Genomic DNA, 20,040 nt, shown 5'->3' on the forward strand with positions numbered 1-20,040 from the left:
GGTCCGGGGCCTGTGCGGGCCCAGGGCGCTGCCCTGCCTCTGGCGTGCCACGGTGGGGAATGAGGAGAAAGGGGAGCAGGGTGAGCGTGCGGGGAGGCCGGCCCCGCGCGTCACTTCAGGGACTTGTGTTGCCTGCGGGAGCAAACGCTGCGCTAATGACACGGCAGAGGTGTCACCCGTGGGCTCTGCGCTGTGGCACTGGGATATGGTTGATGTGTCCCGCGACTCCTTATTGCAGGCAAAACTGTCCATCCCCGTGAGGCAACAGAGCAGGCACCCTTCGGCGGGAGCTGTGAAGCGAACCGAAAAGTGAGCCCGAACAGTTGTGACTTGCAGTGTCAGCTGCAGCCGGGTGCTTCTTCATTCACCTAGTGAACTCCCTCAGGCCGTGGTCCAGCAGTCACACTGGTGTGTATAAGCACTGCTGGTAGGCATATATTCCTCTGTATATGGGGGCGGGGGAGGGGGGTGTGTAATGTGTCCTAGCTAACAACAGAAGCAACTGATAGTATGAAGAAATGTTAATTTTGTGTATGGAAATTAACCAAACTTCACTGCAATGGGTGGAGATACGGAGTTAGGAGTTTTTCTTACCTCTGATAGATATTTACAATTTCTCAGATGGAAAATATTCTACTGGGGCTGCATATTGTTCCAAACCTGTCTTAAAGGCATTGCAAAGGTGCCGATTGTTCTAGGGTAGGCCTGCTCCTTATACCTACTCTTCTTATGCACTAAACAAATTATTTTTTCATATTCCCTCTAATGTAGATGCTACTTTTCCTCCCAAATTACAGTTGAGAGTAAATGAATGTCCTAACCACCTCTTCTTTTAAGTAATGCCAACAAAACTTGCTGTATGCTAGGTGTAACAGGGAGGTCATGAATATGAATCCATCTGTGAAAAGTACTATATTGTTGCTCAAATAATTGACTTATTGCCTGAGGTGTACAATTCTTCAGGAAACTTTTCAGATTCAATTAAAGAGAATGGAGAGGCCTTAGCAAACTTGTTTGCTAAGGTTCGTCAGGTTTCTCTGTTATCATTGCTAACCCAAGGAGCGTAGTTTCTCTCATCACTTTGTACCTTCACAAGTTAATTCATTGTCTAATATAACCACATTGTCATGCACAGTATCATGGAAATCATGAGTACGTGTCTGTGCTGTATTGATTCACAGACTCCAAGTGATGATCGAAGACCTTTATTAGCAGCACAGCAAGCCTTCCATTCCCTCTGTCCCAGAAGCAGTACTTTTCCACCAAAGCAGCAACCCCCCATTATCTTATCAGTTCAGTCTTACTCCCTTATTTCCCAGACCATGCCTGACCCAAATATTTACAGGTCCTTGCAACAGTTCCCAGCTCGTGGTTTTTCCTCTTCCATGTCTTCTGCAGCTGTTCACAGATCTGAAGGCTTCCTGCTTACCAAAGCAATCCCATCTCTACCTTCAGCTGATGATAGATCACCACCTTTCCCCACACGTGTCATCTTAGTATGCTGTAAGTCAGTACGCGTGCTGCAAGCTTCACAAGACCAAGTAGCTTTTCCTTTCAGCATCAGTTAGTTTTAAAGTTATAGTGATCTCTAAGTTTTCAAATTACCATGGACTCTTCATAAGTAGAGAAATCTGAGTTATTCAAATAAAAGTCAAGCAGGGAAAAAAATAAACTAAAACTGAGTCTTCTCAAAAGGAAGACCTTGTTTCCACTGAAGTGCAGGAGGTCTTTACAGAAAAGATCTAATCTTTTTTAATTCTGCTTTAATCTTTTTTAACTGCTCCAGAAATATACCAAGAGGTTCTTCAAAGCTTTCCATTCTACTATTTTTGGTTCAAAGATGATGGTAAATATAACAGCAGTGTTTCCTCTGTCAGCGTAAACCTGCAGAATATCTTCACCACAAGAACCCAACCCACAAACCCAACCAGCCAAATGAACAAAAAAACCCCAATGCATTATAACATCTATGTAAACACAGAAGCAAGCTACTCTAGATTTTTTGCAATAGTATAGGTAGTTAAGCTTAGACACATAGTGTTGATTTGGCCTGGAAAATTTACCCTAAGCCCAAAACTGTCCTATGCCCGTTATTCAGGTTTTACATGGTTAGTTCTAACGGGCTGTTAATGTAAAAATATGCCTCTTCTTGCAGTGTAACTATAACCTCCTTCTTATCTTTTTACCAGTTGTATTTTGTTGCCGTAACTGGCTTTGGTAATGATCTGGTATTCCATAAAATCCCATTAACCGTGATTTCGGACGGAGGGGAGTAAAAGGGGGATTAACTGTAAAAAGTGCCTCTAAGTAGTATCTACTCTTGCTGCTGTTAAGAGGCTACAGAGGGCCAAGTGGGTAACTGGTCTACCCGGTAGGGCATTTCCTATGTTCTGACGTAACTACGTTTTTTGTATGGGAGTTTATCGAGTAGCCTTTGAATCAATGTATCAAACGTATGTGAGTGAAGAGGCACCTCTGAATCTGTGAGAAACGATAATGAGCATCGTAGATCCTCCTATAAAAGCAGAAAGCTCTTTCTAGCATATTCAAGTGCGGTAGCCCAGCACAAATAAACATTCAACTCTGATGTGGCTGTGAATTAATGTAGCCATTTCAGTTTACTAGTGCTTATGCATCAAGAAAAGAGGAGAGACGAGAAGCTTCCAACACCAATCTGTTGCAGAACTCTTGAGTCTGTTGCTACTATGAATATTCCCTGTATTCTCATATTTACTTTTCAGTTGTCTGTGCCTGTAGACAGTATATCTAAATATTTCTTTTTAAAACTATGACATTGCTTTCATTATTCCTGAGAAACACACTGAAAATAACATTATTTATTGTAATAACATAAAAAAACCCTTACTTTTATAAATAAATTATTAAAATCACAGGAAGGGAAAAATCATTATTTGCATCAACAAAGGTTCAGATCTTGCCAAGGGATGAATTTCACCTTGGGATGGAGAAGAACAAGTACAGGAAACAATTGTCTGATGGTTTAACTTTACTGAAGTCAGAAAAAAAAGAAAAACTTTCATCTGTTACTTAGAAAATAGAGGGAAAATGAAGCCACTTAGCATAGTCAGTGTAAACCACTGCACATGGACACCTCTGTGTTTGTTCTGAAGGTTTTAAAATATCTCAGGTGGTGCAAAGTAATTCCGTAAAGCAGCCTGTCATGGCTTAGTTCGATCCTAAATGTCTAATTGGCTGTAGACTGCACGGAGACAAAAGAAAAGTACTGCAGACCAGAACTCTGAAGTTGGAGAGCAGGAGAATGCCTGTTAGAAATAACTCCGGATTCCAAAGGCTTCCTGAGCAAACCTCGTTATAACCAAGCAGAAGCTATGGAAAGCTGTGAACAAAACAAAAAAATGGAGAGATAAAAATTTAGTTGTGCTGGTATGTGCATGGCATGTGCACGGCAATACAATTTGCTGATAAGTTTAACTGTATGAAAGATAATTCCCAGTCCTGTAAATACTTCTCACATGCTAATATCACCTCAATATTTAATAATAAGTATTAAGCTCCTAGTAAGGCAATAAATAGAACTGGTCTGAATTTTAAAAATATAGAAACAAGCCTGTAAAGACCACAGTGACAGCAAACTATTTCTAGACAGAACTTGACAGAGCTCTAGCTTTTATGATTCTTTATTTTAAAAAGAACAGAGAATGAGAATATACCCACATATAAACTCCCAGTGCCTCTCTTTCCTGTTTGGAGAACTAGATCAGATCTTCCAGGTCTGATGGAACACAGCTTTCTAGTGCTTCAGCTTCTGCTTTCTTAGGCTTCATAACAAATAATCATGGGGAAAAAAAGTTTGTTTTCCTGAAAATTATCCTTGTGGGATAAGAAAGATGTGAGAGTTTTCATCAGTGGTTTTTTTGGCTGAAAGGAATGGACTAATGTTTCTGAAAGGAATCATGAAAAATTAAACCCCACACCTATATGCAAACATACTCATATATCTGCTGATGGAGAAGGGTGACATGATTAACAATGTGTAAGACCTTCCGGACTCTGCTGTTATTTTCTTAATTTAAATGTGTATAGGAGTCGATGATTCATCCTGCGAAATACAGACTCCTTGGTTTCAAATACTTTCACTGGAACTTCTTTGCCTAGACATCAGCGTGTTGGGGTTGTTTATATATTTCTGTATGAGTCAGAAGCTCTGAATAATGTTTCCACTCAGCTGACCACAGAAGCAGGAGAAAAAACTCCAGAACACTTTCTGGAGAGTCAGAAATCAAATGATTGTCAGAAAAGAAATAGAGAAAAAGAAAGAAAAAAATAAAAGGAGGGAATAGATAGCAAGACTTCATAAGTATTCATCCCCAGGAGATGGAAAATCCATCGGTTTGGTTAGTCAGTAATGGTTAGTCACCAAATCTTAGAATTTGTTGAAAATTCTAAAACTAAAAATGAATATATATAAATGGAGATTGGGAACAATGAAGAGTCTCTCTGAAGAGTAGAAAGGTAAACATGTTTTATAAGCTCACATTTCAGGCAAAAGCCAAGGAGTGACAGAAGTACTGACCGAAGGTGGGCTATCACTTTCCAGGTTTTGTAGGTGTTTAAACAGCTATCCAGTCCATAGCAAACGAAAAGACACAGAACTCGAGACATCTATGCAGCCCTTTTTCCAAGGAAGGACCAACTGTCCCTACAACATTCCTGGGCAGTATTTGCCACCCTATTCTAAAAGTACTCTGCCGATGGAAAAAAAGCTTTTTCATGAGTCGTTTCGCTATTCTCACTATAAGAAAGGTAGGTATCACCCATTATTCCTTCTCCCATCACAAGAGGAATTTGTTCCTTTCCTCTGTGCAACTACCTTAAAATTACCTCTCGCCATCAGTCTTCTCTACACTGAGAAATCTGAGTTCCTTCAGTCTTTTTTCATGGATGACAATTTCTAGAGGGTCAGTGAGCATGAAGTCACCGCTGAAGGGACAGAGGCATCTTGAATCTTTTTCAAAGAGCTATAAGAGCACTGTGTGTAGGTGCTGGTTTTTGTCTATTTGACAACTTCAGAAACTTTGTCTTTTCTATTTTTTAACTGAAGGGTGGAAAAGGGACTGGCCACTTGGGAGGAATATTAGAACGCTGTCAGAGTATGCAGGGCTGCAGAGAGGAAAGCCAAGGCCTTCTTGGAATTAAATCTAGCAAGGGATGTCAAGGACAACAGGAAGGGATTCTTCAAGTGCATCGGTAGCAAAAGAAAGACTAGGGATAATGTGGGCCTGCTACTGGGTGAGGTGGGTGCCCTGGTGACAGAGGAGGATGCAGAGAAGGTGGAGTTACTGAGTGTCTTCTTTGCTTCAGTCTTTACTGCTAAGGTCAGCCCTCAGCAATCCCAGTCTCTGGAGGTAGGAGACAAAGTTTGCAGGAAAGAACACTTTCCCTTGGTCAAGGGGGATCACGTTAGAGATCATTTAGGCAAGCTGGACACCCACAAATGCATGGGCCCTGATGGGATGCACACACAGGTGCTGAGGGAGCTGCCAGATGTCATTTCTAGGCCACTCTCCATCATCTTGACAGAGGAGGATGCAGAGAAGGTGGAGTTACTGAGTGTCTTCTTTGCTTCAGTCTTTACTGCTAAGGTCAGCCCTCAGCAATCCCAGTCTCTGGAGGTAGGAGACAAAGTTTGCAGGAAAGAACACTTTCCCTTGGTCAAGGGGGATCACGTTAGAGATCATTTAGGCAAGCTGGACACCCACAAATGCATGGGCCCTGATGGGATGCACACACAGGTGCTGAGGGAGCTGCCAGATGTCATTTCTAGGCCACTCTCCATCATCTTTGAAAGACCATGAAGAACAAGAGAGGTACCTCAAGACTGGAGGAAAGCCGGTGTCATTCCAGTCTTTAAAAAGGGCAGGGAGGACCCATGAAATGACAGGCCAGTCAGCCTCACCTCCATCCCTGGAAAGGTGCTGGGACAGCTCATTCCGGATGTCATCTCTAGGCATGTGGAGGAAAAGAAGGTTATCAGGAGTAGTCAGCTTGGATTCACCAAGGGAAATCATCCAATAGCCTCCTGTGATGGCAGGACTGGCTGGGTAGATGAAGGGAGAGCAGTGGTTGTTGTCTACCTCAACTTCAGCAAGGCTTTTGACACTGTATCCCATAACATCTTCATAGGGAAGCTTTGAAAGCGTGGGTTAGATGAGTGGACAGTGAGGTGGGTTGAGATGTGGCTCAATGACAGAGCTCAGAGGGTTGTGATCAGCGGTGCAGAGTCCAGTTGGAGGCTTGTATCTAGTGGTATTCCCCTGGGGTCAGGACTGGGTCCAGTCTTGTTCCACGTATTCATCAATCACCTGGATGAAGGGACAGAGCGTACCCTAACGAAATGTGCTGATGATACAAAACTGGGAGGAGTGGCTGGGACGCCAAGAGGGCGCGCTGCCATCCAGAAAAACACCGGCGTACCCTAACGAAATGTGCTGATGATACAAAACTGGGAGGAGTGGCTGGTACGCCAGAAGGCTGCGCTGCCATTCAGCAAGACCTGGACAAGCTGGAGAGTTGGGCAGGGAGGAATCTAACAAAGTTCAACAAAGGCAAGTGTAGGGTCCTGCACATGGGGAGGCATAACCCCACACACCAGTACAGGTTAGGGGTTGCCCTGCTGGAAAGCAGCTCTGCTGAAAAGGACCTGGGAGCCCTGGTGAACCATAGGTTGACCATGAGCCAGGACTGTGCTCTTGTGGCCAGGAAGGCCAATGGTATCTTGTGGTGCATGGAGAGGAGTGTGGCCAGCAGTTCAAGGGGAGTTCTTCTCCCCCTCTACTCTGCCATGGTGATGCCTCATCTGGAGTTCCCCAGTTCAAGAGAGACAAGGAACTACTGGAGAGAGTCCAGTGGAAGCTACGAAGATGATGAGAGGGCTGAACATCTCTCTTATGAGGAAAGGCTGAGAGACCCAGAGAAGATAAGACTGCGAGGGGATCTTATCCACATTTACAACTTTCTGAAGGGCGGGTGTTGAGAGGATGGGGCCAGGCTTTTTTCAGTGGTGCCCAATGACAGGACAAGGTCCAATGGATACAAACTGGAACACAGGAAGTTCCATCTGAACATGAGGAAAATCTTCTTTACTTTGAGGGTGGCAGAGCACTGGCACAGGCTGTCCGGGGAGACTGAGGAGTCTCCTTCTCTGGCAACACTCAAAACCAGCCTGGATGTGATTCTGGGCAACCTGCTCTAGGTGAACCTGCGGTAGCAGGGGGATTGGACTAGAAGATCTCCAGACGTGCCTTCCAACCCCACCATTCTGTGATACCCTGATCCTGTGAGTCTCTGAAATGTGAGTGTATATCTGACTGCTTTGCTAGGGGAAGAAGGGTCAGTTGGCAGCATAGTGCACCAAAGTACTGATTCTGTGAGATATGGAATAGTAAACGGAAATTTTACCTCATTTTGTAAGGAAAATTTTGCTGGGAGGCCTCATAATACGTGTCTAATTTCATTCTGTGGAAAGCTTCCTGATGCCTGGCTTCTGATGATACGATCCATAGGGAATAAGGTACAAAGGTGACAAGCAAGATTGCTTCATGGTCTAATTATGAATAAGAGCGTAAAGATGGATTCTAGCCTTCAGAAAAGCGTTACGGCAGAGACGAAGTTTCAGGTTATGAACCGATCTAAAATACAGGTTCGCTTTCCAGCTTTAACATAGACTGCCGGTCTGATTGACGGCGAACACACTATATCTGTGCTTCGTTTTCCATCTGTAATGACTCACCGTGAGTCGGGAGTGGATGACTCGGAGATTCTGGACAGCACGGCTCCGATGGGTTGAAATCAGAGCAGCCTGACAGGTACCTGCATGGTGTTTCCCTGAAGAGAACCAGCAGTACACGGGGCAGTGCAGCTCACGCCAGACCGCTATGATTTCCTTTTTGCCTGAGGCTGGCTCCAGCAGCCATATTGTTACAACCTTTAAACATCTGAAAAATGGGAATTATAGTACTTCTTGTTCTGATTCGTTTCATCGGTGACGTTCTTCAGGCAATTAAATGAGCTACAGTTACAGTATTTGAGTTTTGCATGGAACATAGTACAGAGGGAGGGTCCTCTGGTGCCACTGTGTAGCTGTAGTTGTAAAAAGATATAATCGACTTAGTTTGCAATAAGCTTTGTGGCATTCTAATGTACAAACTGGGTTCATCTAAATTACTGTCTATCCCCATTAGCTCTTGCCTTGGAGTTTTGACGTCCCCTTTGCCAACTCTGCAATTCCGTAAGAACTTCAAATGCTGTGATTTAAAGTAGGTAACTTCATCTAACTAAAACAAGCGTAATCATCTCGATACCGCCATACCTCATTCCTAAAAATTCAAAAATATAGTAGACATATTAATACTCTGCAAAGACCCAGTTGCTTCTCATTAGCTTGATAATTTATACCTCTCAGTATCTACCACGTGATTCACAACTTTACAAAAGCAAAAAAAGCAGGTGGTCTGAATTCCCTTTTTCATACCATCTCCCCATTAAGAGCTATCAGTGAGAATCTTTCCGGAATATGGACCGTCCCTCTGAAGCACTTACGTGTTAAAGAAAGGTCATATAGTGCCTGCTTGTGTCAGACTTACCGAGTGCCTCCTGGTTTAGTCCATTACGCAAAAACCTCTTATCATTACTTATTGTTTGCATTAAATACAAGAGAAAATGGAAAACCATCCAAATATAAAACTTTAATTTTTGGAAACTAGATGTAGAATTAAATTTTCCAGCATGCGTCATCCCTGCTAGCTATTTAATTAGGCTAATTCATAACACATCTGCCCTTGCTTGTGGACTTACATATGAATGGTACTAAACAGATGAATAATTGACCAACCATTTATTAATTTAACCTCTTTCAGATCCAAAGCCACAGCACATCAATCTCCACTGTTAGCAGGAAAGTGTTTTAGCAGGAAAGGTGTTTTCTGTCTGCGCCGCTGGGTGGTTGACGGCAGACCCTCACGTACAGCCACTCCTGCCGAGTTACAAAATGCTGCTCTATCACTACGGTCTTGGTGCCCAGGCTTCCCAGCAGGTCTGTAAGAAAGCACATCACGGCTAGTTGTAGATTGCCATAAAATGAAACGAATTTCTGAAAGCTCATGTTTTAATATTAACTTTGCATCTGAAACCATTTCTCAGTGAGGCAGAGCAAAATATAGAGGTAGCATTGCCTTCTAATTACATTAAGATTGGATTTAAGTTATTTCTTACAGTGATGCATTCCTGAGCTTCCACTATCTGCATGAGTGTCCCCTAATCTCTCTAATACAAATAATAGAAAGCTTTTACTTTGCACGGTAGGAGAAAACTACGTACAGCAGCACTGCCATCTTCTGCTTGCTTGTTTCCATGCATGCAAATACTAGGTTTACACGGCAAAGCAATGACGGGGAAGGTGCGTTTGTCTACCAGTAGGTATCTGAGGCAATAATAACATTTTCTAATACTCAGGGACAACATATGTCTGGAGTTCCACAGATGGGGGTTTTCACATGTGAACTTCTTCTGGGCATAGAAAAGGAACTGAGACATTTGTCCAAGATTTCTGGTATATCACATCCCAGCCAGAGCAATAGCTCACGAGTCCCAGGCAAATGTGTACATTTGTGTGTGTGCTGTCCACGGGGAAAGTATTCTGCCTGTTAAGTGTGCTCTGCAGAGTCGATCTGTACAGAAAGGTACACACTGGACAAGAGCTGTTGTCTTGCTCGTGGTCTGCACAAGTACAGCATGTCCAAAGCATGAATGATCCATACGCGTAGGACTAATTCAATGCAGTTGGGGTATATGTGATCATATGCAAATATTTGTGTGGTCCAGATGCAGTAGGTCCATCAGGCTCCAGATTTACCACATATGCTCTTATTCTGTTTTCCCGGCTGTGCTGTGCATCAGCACATAGGCAAGATAGGAAGCTGGAAGCCCTGCTTTGGATACTTTCTTTAAAAATGTGAAGGCACAGTAAATTATGTTTTTCTGAACTGGAGTTGCCAGCCAAAGACACACTGAGCCTGTGATGGCCCTAGGGATCCCCCCCAAGTCAAGGAGGCAGCTCTGTGTAAGTTCGCTGTACGGTATTAGATGATGCGATGTTGGACAGAGCTTTCAGCATAAGCATTAGTTATGAGTTTGATTGTACCAGAAAAACTGAAACAGGAAAGAATTTCACTGTGTGACTTAATCCTGTTGGGACGTGTCCTTGGAGTCTGCCAACCTGTGGAGGCACAGAGTGACACTGGCAATTCAGAGCCCCCCTGTTGCACACAGTAATGTATGAAATGACTTCTGGCAAATGACTTCGTTGTTTTTTCTGCTTAGAATATTGTGCTGGATATTCCAGTCCCTGCTTTACTCAAGACTTTGATAGACTGAGTTGCGCTGATAACTAATTTTTAATCTTTCCCTGATAGTAACTGTAATAATACTGATGCATGCAGAGGGGTATCTATCTTTATGGAACCATGAGACCATCAACGAGGTGAGCAGGCATATTCCCAGAGAACAGGACTATCAACGTATCGGGCTTTTGTTCATCATTATTTGGCAGAGGACAGTTTATGCTTCTGAGAATACTCATATGCATGACCATCCCTGGTGCAGTCAGTCACATGTCCTTGCTGCTCTGTCTCTGCTGAGCCGATGTATTATGGACCCAACAGACCAAACCTGGTCCAGTACTAATGTCACCACTGACTTGATCAAGCATTGCTAACTGCAGACTCAGCTTGTTGCCAATTCAACCCAGCCGTGTCCATCCCCGAAATCGCTACGTGCTAGGCTCAGAAATGCCAAAAGACAACATACTTTTGCTTCTGGTTTGGGATAAACCTCTTAAGCGTCTAGGACAGAGGTTTTGACTAGATTGTTCTTGAACCTGGAAAGCTTCCCAAACCGGAATTTGCTGTGAGTCATAGAGGATGATCCAATTGCTCTTGGTTACTTGAATGCCTTTCTTGGACACAGTCACAGTCAATTCACGGAGGACAGACAATTCCATCCAAAGCCACAAAATCTGGAATGATGGGTAAGGCACGTAACAGCGGAAGGAGATTTGGATTGCCTGAAAGAGATTTTCCCTTTCCACAAAAGCACAAATTTGCATTATTCTCACTCTTCTCTTGCTCGGACCCATATTTATGGTTAAATTAAGGCCTAATGAAGACATTAGCAGGTACCGAAGAACACTTTCTGTTGCTCACTATCCCAAACCGAGGGGGGGAGGGGGGTGGTAAAAAGGAAAAAAAAGTTACTATAAATCCATTTCGTCAGTGATCTCAGTTCACACTCAGCTGCCTGTTTTGCAGGATTTAACCTGGTGGCATAAGAACCTTGGAATAAATCTCTTAGCTACGATTAGAGATGAAAGAGAGATTAGGACAGGCAGGGGAGCTGAAGTCTTTTTTTCCATCTCCATTGGCAAGTCAGTGTAAAGACAGAAGAACTACACAGACATCAAGAAGTCAGTATTTCAGTCTTCCTCAGGATGCCTGATCCAGGTATTTTCTCCCCTGTACTCAGCACATCATCAGTTTCGAGATCCCGTTCGGTCCTCTGAAGCAGGTTAGTGGTTTCTTTTACACTAAGCCACAGGCAGGAATGTGTGTTTAGCTAAAACGGCAGATTTTAGTGAAATTGGTAAGATAAGACGCGGATTGTTTATGACAAAATCACAAGCCAAATTTCTTTGGACAATTTGCCTCTAATAAGTAAATGCTATAAACAAATGAATAGCTGTGCTCTGTCTGTATGTAGTTAGGGGAAAATGATAGCAAAGGAACAGGTAGGTGGCACCTTGGACGCAGAAAGCTAACGTCTGCTCGTGGAAGCTGTGTTCGAAGTGAGTTAGACAAAGACTGAAAACAGTATCGATAATATGGGAGAGATTTCCACATTTATTTGGCTTCTGTTGAAAGAAATATTTCTCCCGTTACAGAATAAAATCCAGCTTGCTGTCCCACAGCTGGGGAAAAACTGTCTGTGTGTATATGCTTCCAAACGCTGAAGTGGCTCATGAGCAAGGCTGAGGTGTGTTTCTAAGAGCTTTGACAAAGGCGTTAGTTCCACTGAACTACTAAGAGTGATTGTGGTTTTACAGTGGTCCACTGCCAATATATAACTTGGAGAAGAACAGATACATACTGCAGAGCAAGACAATGACACTTTCAGCTCATAACTGCTCTTCACGTCTTTCAGCTGGAAGAACTTTCTTCACAGTGCTCAAAACGTGTGTTGCAATACATCCTACGCTAATAAATATATTCAATACTTCGTTGAACTGTTAGGAAAAGAATAATGTTATGGTGAGCTACAAAATTCATTATGGTGGGAAAAGAGTCTTCTCATTGTGCTGGGGAGAGAGTCTTCTCATTATCTAAGTTAAATTCCCATGCAGAAACTGGGAACATGTGAACAGAGTAGGTAGGTGGTTCTTCTAGCCCAGGTTTGATGAACTCCGGGTTTTTCAGGAAGCACAGCTGTCCCGAAGGTCCTTTGTGCCATCCCAGCTATATCAGTGAGAGCCCGGGTCCGTCGGTGAGTGGTCACTGCCCTCCAAGAACCAGTCATTCGGCCCCTTTCCTCTGGCAGCCTGGCTCCTAACAAACAGCCAGGCTTACACCACCGGAGGGCTGCGACGTGGGAACCGCTGCTCGGTGACTGTGAATACGCCATGAAACTGGGTCTTATAACAATGCTAAAATTGCACCAAGGCAGCTGGAAACAACATATGAGAATGACGGGAGGGAAGGACTTCCTAAGAGAGTTGCTCTTACACATAAATTTTGCCTTTTTTTAACTTCAGGCATCTGGAAATGGGTGCGGGAGCTGCACAAGACTGAACGTATCCCCACTTAGAGAATTCAGCTGCAAATTTCTTTATGGCTAGAATATGACAGAAAGCCTCAAATTTACATCTTCCAAAATCAACAAAGCCTCTTAGTAGTGGGGAGTAGATGAATTTTAAGAATTGTAAGTAAAAGCAGAACTGTTTACACCTTTTGTTCAAATGTTAAAGCAAAACCAGTTTGACAAGCACGGTGTTCTCAGTGACACTGTAACTGTACGTGTCGCTCACAACGCAGAGGCGCTTTGCAGATACACACACGCGCTTCGCAGAACTGAACAGCGAGTGGTGCATTCAGAGATGCTGGATGGGGAGCGTGAACTGTGTGTCAGCAGCTAGGCGTTTTCACAACAGATTCTCTCTATTGTAAGCTCTGAGTATCAGGGGCGAATAAACCTATTTGCAGCGGCCATCTACAGCTATTTCAGTTCAAGTCATGAACTGCTTAACTGGTGAAGCGATCAAAGACACCGTCTCTGGGCTTATCAGACAGGCTGTCGGCTGAATTCCTGTGGGGGCTTCATTCTGTGCCAGCAGAGCATGATCTTTTCAGATGAGGTCTAAAAGACACGGCAGAAGAATGGTGTGCAGCAAGTGGTGTCACTTTATCAGTTACTGATCTCTGGACTTACCTGTGCAGCTGTGTCTATCAACAATCAGTATTTCATAATGATAATTGGGGTGATTATCACAATATGATCACAATCAATATTCAACCAGAACTGATAATCACCCTTAAAAATCATTAAAATTAGGATCCTGTTTTTAAAGTCAGAGAGCTGCTGGGCCTCAACCTCTTTGGAAATAGGACCAGTAAGGAAAAATACTGGGCATTTGGCACAGAGACAATACTCTGTGTATTGTCCAGAAGATATACAGAGACAAACAGTTTTGAGGGGAATTAGTTTCCTTGGTAAACACAGGAGAAAATAAACGCAACACGAATTAACAAGATCTCACAGGCATTAGTATCTTTTAATATTCAAATGCATGAAGATCTCTAACCACGCCCTAGTATGAATGGAATAACCTATTCCTCACCTGTACAAGTGGAATCAATTCCTCCCAGTGCACACAGGTGAAGATGCTGGGATACCGTTACCTTCTTAAACTGCAGTGGACAACAAAGCTTTGCTGTGGTTGCAGATGCTTTAGTGGGTAAGCGTAGCCCTGCTTCTGTACAGCTTGTCTGCAAGCGGTTTTCATGTGGGTTTGGCTGATACCAGTTTTATTCAGATGAAGTTAAGTAGCAGAGTCCGTGAGCTTAAAAAAACAATATTATTCAAGAATAATGCTGCTTATACTTCTCTCTTTGCCCAAATTTACAGGATTATATTTTACCGTTTATAAATGGCATTTTATTAGTGGAATTAGATGACCTTATAATCTCACATATAGTTGTAGAGCATAAAATCACTCCAGTGAAAATGACTGAATTAGTACAAGACCATGCGGAGAACATGTTTTCTGAGATGAAAAGAAAGAAGACTCCGTATAACTTGCATGTGTTGAGGAAAGGCGATCACAAAGCATCGGAAGCACTGAAGAAGGGTGAAAGTTCATGGTTTGGTGCTGAGGTGCTGCGGCATTGTTCTACACCTGCATCACCTACACCGCAAACACACTGTCTGCAGCTCTAACAGGTTTTAGGTCTTGGATGTTATCAGCTGCTTTCTGCCTGTGACTGTGATGTAACTGGGGAGGTGTAAAGGAGAAGTTGTTAGTAGCGTTGAAGAGAAGGAAGGTTAAAAGCGCTTGGAAAGATGTCGTCTTTTCTTAGAACCGCTACTAGCTGGGGAAAAGAAGAGAGACCTTGAAACACTAGTCCTCTTCAGTGTGAAACTGAAATACCAGATTTGGAACTCAGGGTGGAGGGAGTCTCTCATTACTTTTTATGCCCATCATTGTGATCTTTAAAGAGAGAAAAAAAAAGTCTTTAGGTCACATGGGAAAGTTATTAAAGGACTGTTAATAACAAGAGTAGCTGTATCAAAATCAAGCTAATAAAATATCAAAGATATAAATTACTAAACACGTGAGTAGTTTCCTGCCATTTTTCAAATGGTTCCCCTTAAAAAAAAATTGTGGCGTCCCTTGGGCTGCAGAGTCTTCTTCAGCTGGGAGAATGGGCGTGGAAGAAGTCAAGATTATCGCAGAAAGTGCAACGAGAAATGAAGTTTAGGATTCTGACTAGAATATGGGGGACTTGGAAAGAAAACCCGTCTACAGGAGGTAGAATAAGGGTTGTAATAAGGTGCGATTGTCACAGTCCTCAGACAAAGGGAAGGAAGGATTAAATAGGCATCATTTAATACATCATACTATTTGAAAAACTGTTTTTTAATGAAAACCAGAAAGAAAGGGTGAGCAGTCAGCTGGAGAAGGAAACTGAGCCTCTTAAACCGCTGGGTTTTCTTTCTTAAGGCGTGAAGATGTTCTGCTTTTTTTGTAGAGTCGTATGTTACTTCACATAAAAATGGTAGTGCTTTTAAGCCAGATCAAGTGAAAAAAAAAAAAAGCACTGGAGCTTCTGGAGCACTGGAGGGTAGTTTGCTTACCAGCAATATAGTCAAGTCATAGCACTTAGTAAAATGTGCGCTATTTTCCAGAAAACCACCACAGTCACTGACAGTTTGACTATTTGTTGAGTATGTTGTGTCTGTGGATAACCACCGTCAGTTTCCCTGGCAGGTTTTGCCAGAGTCGTCCTATCTTAGTAGCGTAAGTGTAGGAATAAAACTCCTTTTTGCTAGCAAACCCACGTTTTACTGCACATGATCCATGAAACGAGTACAAATGCCCACAGGATACTGTGTTTCTGGTGCTATTTTCATGGCTTCTTCCATATGGAACAAAAGGTTCATGAGATTATGCTGTAGGTATCCGCTTGTTTGTCCTGCTTGTTCAACTTTTGAATGCAACTCTCACCATGACACAGTAATCTGAAAATTACAAATTCCTACAACCATCAAGAAAATACAACCAACAAGTAGAAGGGAAAGGCACCACGAGTCTTCTGGAAGGGAAGACAGCAGACCAGATTGCTGCTAGACATCAGAAAACCTGCACTGAAAATTGCTCTTGAAAAAATCCACAGATATTTCTATCCTAGAGACAGGAAAAAAACAGAGTTCTTTGGTTCTACTGTTGATTTGTTTTTAATTGCTCTAATCGGCCCCTTGAATTTTTTTTTTTAAGTGATTCACATTGTATGAAATTTAAGCAATGAATTTCACGGGGACATTCCCTTGGCGTTAAGTTTCTGTACAGGACGTTTTCTGCTGTCTCTATAAATACCTGGTCAAACAGACAGTAATCTTTCTCTCTCTTCTTCAGATTTCTACGGCATGCCTTGGATACATGCTGCTAATCAGCTTAAGAGCTTTTCTTGACCTACACTGCTTTTCGTAATGCTGATCTGACCATGGCTGTCCTCAGAGTAAAATTCACCAAAACGAAGAGGGACAAACTGGCTCAGATCTTATGGATCCTCAACTGGGTTTCTGTAGTGAGTGGGATCATTCTCTTCAGTCTTGGCCTCTTTCTGAAAATAGAGATCAAGAAGCGCAATGAAGTGATGGCAAAAGGGGACATTAACTCTGTACCAAACATGCTGATCTCTGTAGGGGTCATAGCATGTATCATCAACTTCCTGGGTGGCAAAATCTGCTATGACTGCTCAGATGCCAACAAGTTCTCCCGATGGAAACTCGTTATGCTCCCATACATCGTATGTACCTTCTGTTTTACTTTCTCCATCCTGGTGGGTGCTCTCATGTGCTATACCATGAGGAACGAGCTGGAGGAGTCTCTCTATCTGGGCCTGCGGGATGCTATTAAGTTCTATAAGGACACGGACATACCTGGGCGATGTTTCTTAAAGAAAACAGTGGATATGTTACAAATTGGATTCCGATGCTGTGGAAACAATGGCTTTAGAGACTGGTTTGAAATTCAGTGGGTATCTGCTCGTTATCTGAATATGGCTTCCAAGGATGTTCTGGAGTAAGTATTTACTAGTCATAACAAAAAATTATGGGAGAAAAACTCATTCAAGAAGGGAAGGTACATAGTAGTTTTTTCTGGACCTCTGTCTCAATCAAAAGCTGTAGAATGAACACATTACTCTTAAAATAGGCTAACTGCATGCACAGTCAGAAGGTGCCTTCTGCTAACTTCCTGGAGATGCTAAGAAAAGCAAAGCTGTATCTTTCCTTCTTAAATACGGTGAATTAGCTACCTCAGAATTTCAATTATAGTGAGCTGATCATGAAAAGAAAAAAAAAAGGATTGTATTATTAACACATTGCACAGTCAATCCTAAACACAAAGATATTTCTCCTTCAAGATATTAGATTTTGCAAATCCAGGTTCCAATCTATATGTTTATATGTGAGAAACTGCCAACCATGAACACTGCATAAAAAAGGGGGAAAATCCTCGCAATTTGTTATTTTGATATTGGTGCTTCACATGATATAGCAATTGTGAAATTACATGCTCAGAAATAAGAGTCCGGTAATTCTTACAGGCAACAGAAAAGGCAACAATAAAGTAATTTTTTAAAATAGACAATCCAATATGTAATAATTCTTCTAGAGTGAAAAAGACCAGGGCAGCTATATATTAGTGAGAAAAACAAACACAAAAACTTGACTGGCATCTGTCAACTGTTCTGTTTTGTTGAACTCAAAAATCAGTGACAGTGAAGCCAGGGAAAGGGAGACCAACCATCCTATTTTCACAGCATTTGAAACCTGAAACTGCCATCAGAGCAGAGCACACATACAGAGCTGCCGACAAACCAGAGCACAGGACCTAGGAGAACACGAACAAGAGGGCGTCAGCTTGTGTAAGGCGGTTGGCTGTGGCAGTAAAGCACCGGTTAGAGCACGCGTTCTTGAGAGAGAAGGTGGAAAGCAACAGTGACACAAAGCACACTGACCCAAGAGGTGTTTTGAGTCCTGGTTCTGCACCGAGGAGTGACGTGACGGCAAAGATGGCCCACAGGAACTTAAGAGTAGTATCTTATTGTGAGCACAAAAGCCTTTTATTTTGGGGAGACACGCAGAAAGAGCAATGTTTTACCCAGGGTTTTAGATAAACTCTGTCTTCTGCTCTGCTAGTATTTTGAAAACACATTATCAGTTAATTTTTGCCCCATGTAGGCAGAAGATGCCAGTGAAATGTGAGGGATGTAAATACACTGCAGAGTTTCTTTCACTGTATATAATTCTGATAATTCCACCTTGACTGCTAGAATCCAAGTTGGAGCTGTATAACCCAATCGTAGCATGATCTCCAAAAATCCGGTAGAGAAACTCTTGATTCGAAACCAGGGGGAGCAAAGCCCAGCTGGGAAGGTTCAGACAGGATAGAGAAGGTGCCAAATATTTTTCTTGGTTTCATCTTAAACTGTGTGTCAATTAATACCTGGTGGATTAAGAGGCAAAGCAGATCAGAACGACATACTGTCAGGTCATGTGTAACTGCTGCGAAACTGAACTCTTCACCTTCCTCCACAACGCCGTTTCCGCCCCTCTCTGCTCTGTGCCCACTGCTGTACGTCCACGATGTCACAAGCAAAGGAGAGAACCGTTGGCAGCTGTAGGAGGGTGAGGCAGGTTACGGCGGTACAATTCCATTATTGCTTTGGTTGGGGACACATAATCTTTTCATAGTCTCAAAAGCAAGGTTTGGTTTACAATACCGTAACGACTTTGAATCGCAACAACAAACAGCGGTGAATGTCTCGCTTCCCTCAGCTCTGTTACCAAGGTCTGCCCCTCTAACAGCACCAAGTCTTCATTGTCTTTAATTTGCCACTAGTAGAGGAAACACGATGGCAGGGGGACATAAACCAAGTCTGGAAACTGCTTTTGTTGGCAGTAGAAAGAACTTTTCTCTTTATAACATGTGGGAGGAAGAGAAAGTATGGTTAAACTGAGGCTTGGGAGCAAAAGAAAAGCTTAATACCTAGTTTAAAAGATTGTATTTTAACCATTTTAGACACTGTACTCTATTTGGGTCATGTCACTGAAACACAGAGGGCGTTTTGCTGGCCCAAGTAAAAGCTTCCCTGTCACAATGTGCCAGCCTTCCTCCTCCCCCTCTGAGAGGTTTTTCTCCTCCTGCACTTGAGCCTTGCGTTTCGTACCCCTCTGGCTCCCTTCACTGCTTCCCTCCCAGGGAGGGGGTTTGCCTGTGCCCATCACACTGCTGCTACGCTTCAGGCTGGTTTCAGGGGATAATTTGGGTTCTTTTGCATCGGTTTCATTCTGTTGCCATTACCAGGAATGCGATGGCCACAAAGAGAAGAGCTAGACTTTCAAATGGAGGAGAATTCATGCCTAACCCTCTCAGAGGTGGAAACGGCAGATGAACTTCCTGGCTTACTTGGAAAGATCTTTGAGGAAGATATTTTTGACAGAATGTTAAACAAAACAAAGCAAAACAGAACAAACCACCACTCTGAAAAAGAAGGAAAAAACCCCACAACAAAGGAGGAAGGACATTGTATTTAGCAATAAAATGAAGTTAATTATTCTGCCACTAGCACAGCCACAAATACTGAGCTTCCTAGCAGCCTGTGGCTCTTCTGAGGGATACCTGCAGTTCCAAAATGCTGGAAGAACACTGGACCGTAGAGTTCCTGCTTATTTTTTTCACCTGATGAGCTTCTTGTGATTACTTCCACCCCTTTAATTTAGATCATCTGTAGTGGAACAGGCAAATATGATTTGTAAACTGTAATAAATAAGGATAAGTTTTGGAAAATATTAAAAATTCTACTATTAGCAAATGGTGAAAGCTGGAGATCTAAAGAGAAATTTGTCTTTGCTGCATTCTGGCTGCATGCGAAAGGGCATGAGACCACTGTTCTCACATGTGCGGCTGTCTCAGGAAATAAGCTTTTTGCAGTGAGCATAAAACCAGATACATGCTTAGAGGCCACTTCCCCAAAGCGAGAGGGCATCTCTCAGCATCTCATGCACTCTCCAGTTCCTGGAAAATCTCTTTCTCTGAAGAGTGTGCTTGGAAGCAGAAGTCCTCACAAGGACACGCTGGCTAAGGAGTGGTAATACAAGGGAAATGAATCGCAGTCAAGGATTCATTTAACTGTTCCAGAAGCTCTTGATTAATCTGTGTTCTCTTTC

The 20,040-nt window shown here is 42.8% G+C and overlaps 1 protein-coding gene across 1 annotated transcript in view; it reads left to right on the forward strand.

The window, feature by feature from the left end:
- Positions 1-11,392: 11,392 nt before the first annotated feature.
- The window catches only part of LOC104498944 (photoreceptor outer segment membrane glycoprotein 2), an 11,418-nt gene continuing 2,770 nt past the window's right edge, over positions 11,393-20,040 (forward strand). Inside the window, exons 1-2 of the mRNA XM_010142386.1 lie at positions 11,393-11,601; positions 16,220-16,888. Coding sequence (XP_010140688.1) covers positions 16,308-16,888 — 581 coding nt within the window. The 5' untranslated portion in view covers positions 11,393-11,601; positions 16,220-16,307. The remainder of the gene's footprint in view (positions 11,602-16,219; positions 16,889-20,040) is intronic.

This window comes from Buceros rhinoceros, unplaced genomic scaffold, assembly GCF_000710305.1.
Source record: "Buceros rhinoceros silvestris isolate BGI_N320 unplaced genomic scaffold, ASM71030v1 scaffold13258, whole genome shotgun sequence".
NCBI classification, from domain to species: Eukaryota; Metazoa; Chordata; class Aves; order Bucerotiformes; family Bucerotidae; genus Buceros; species Buceros rhinoceros.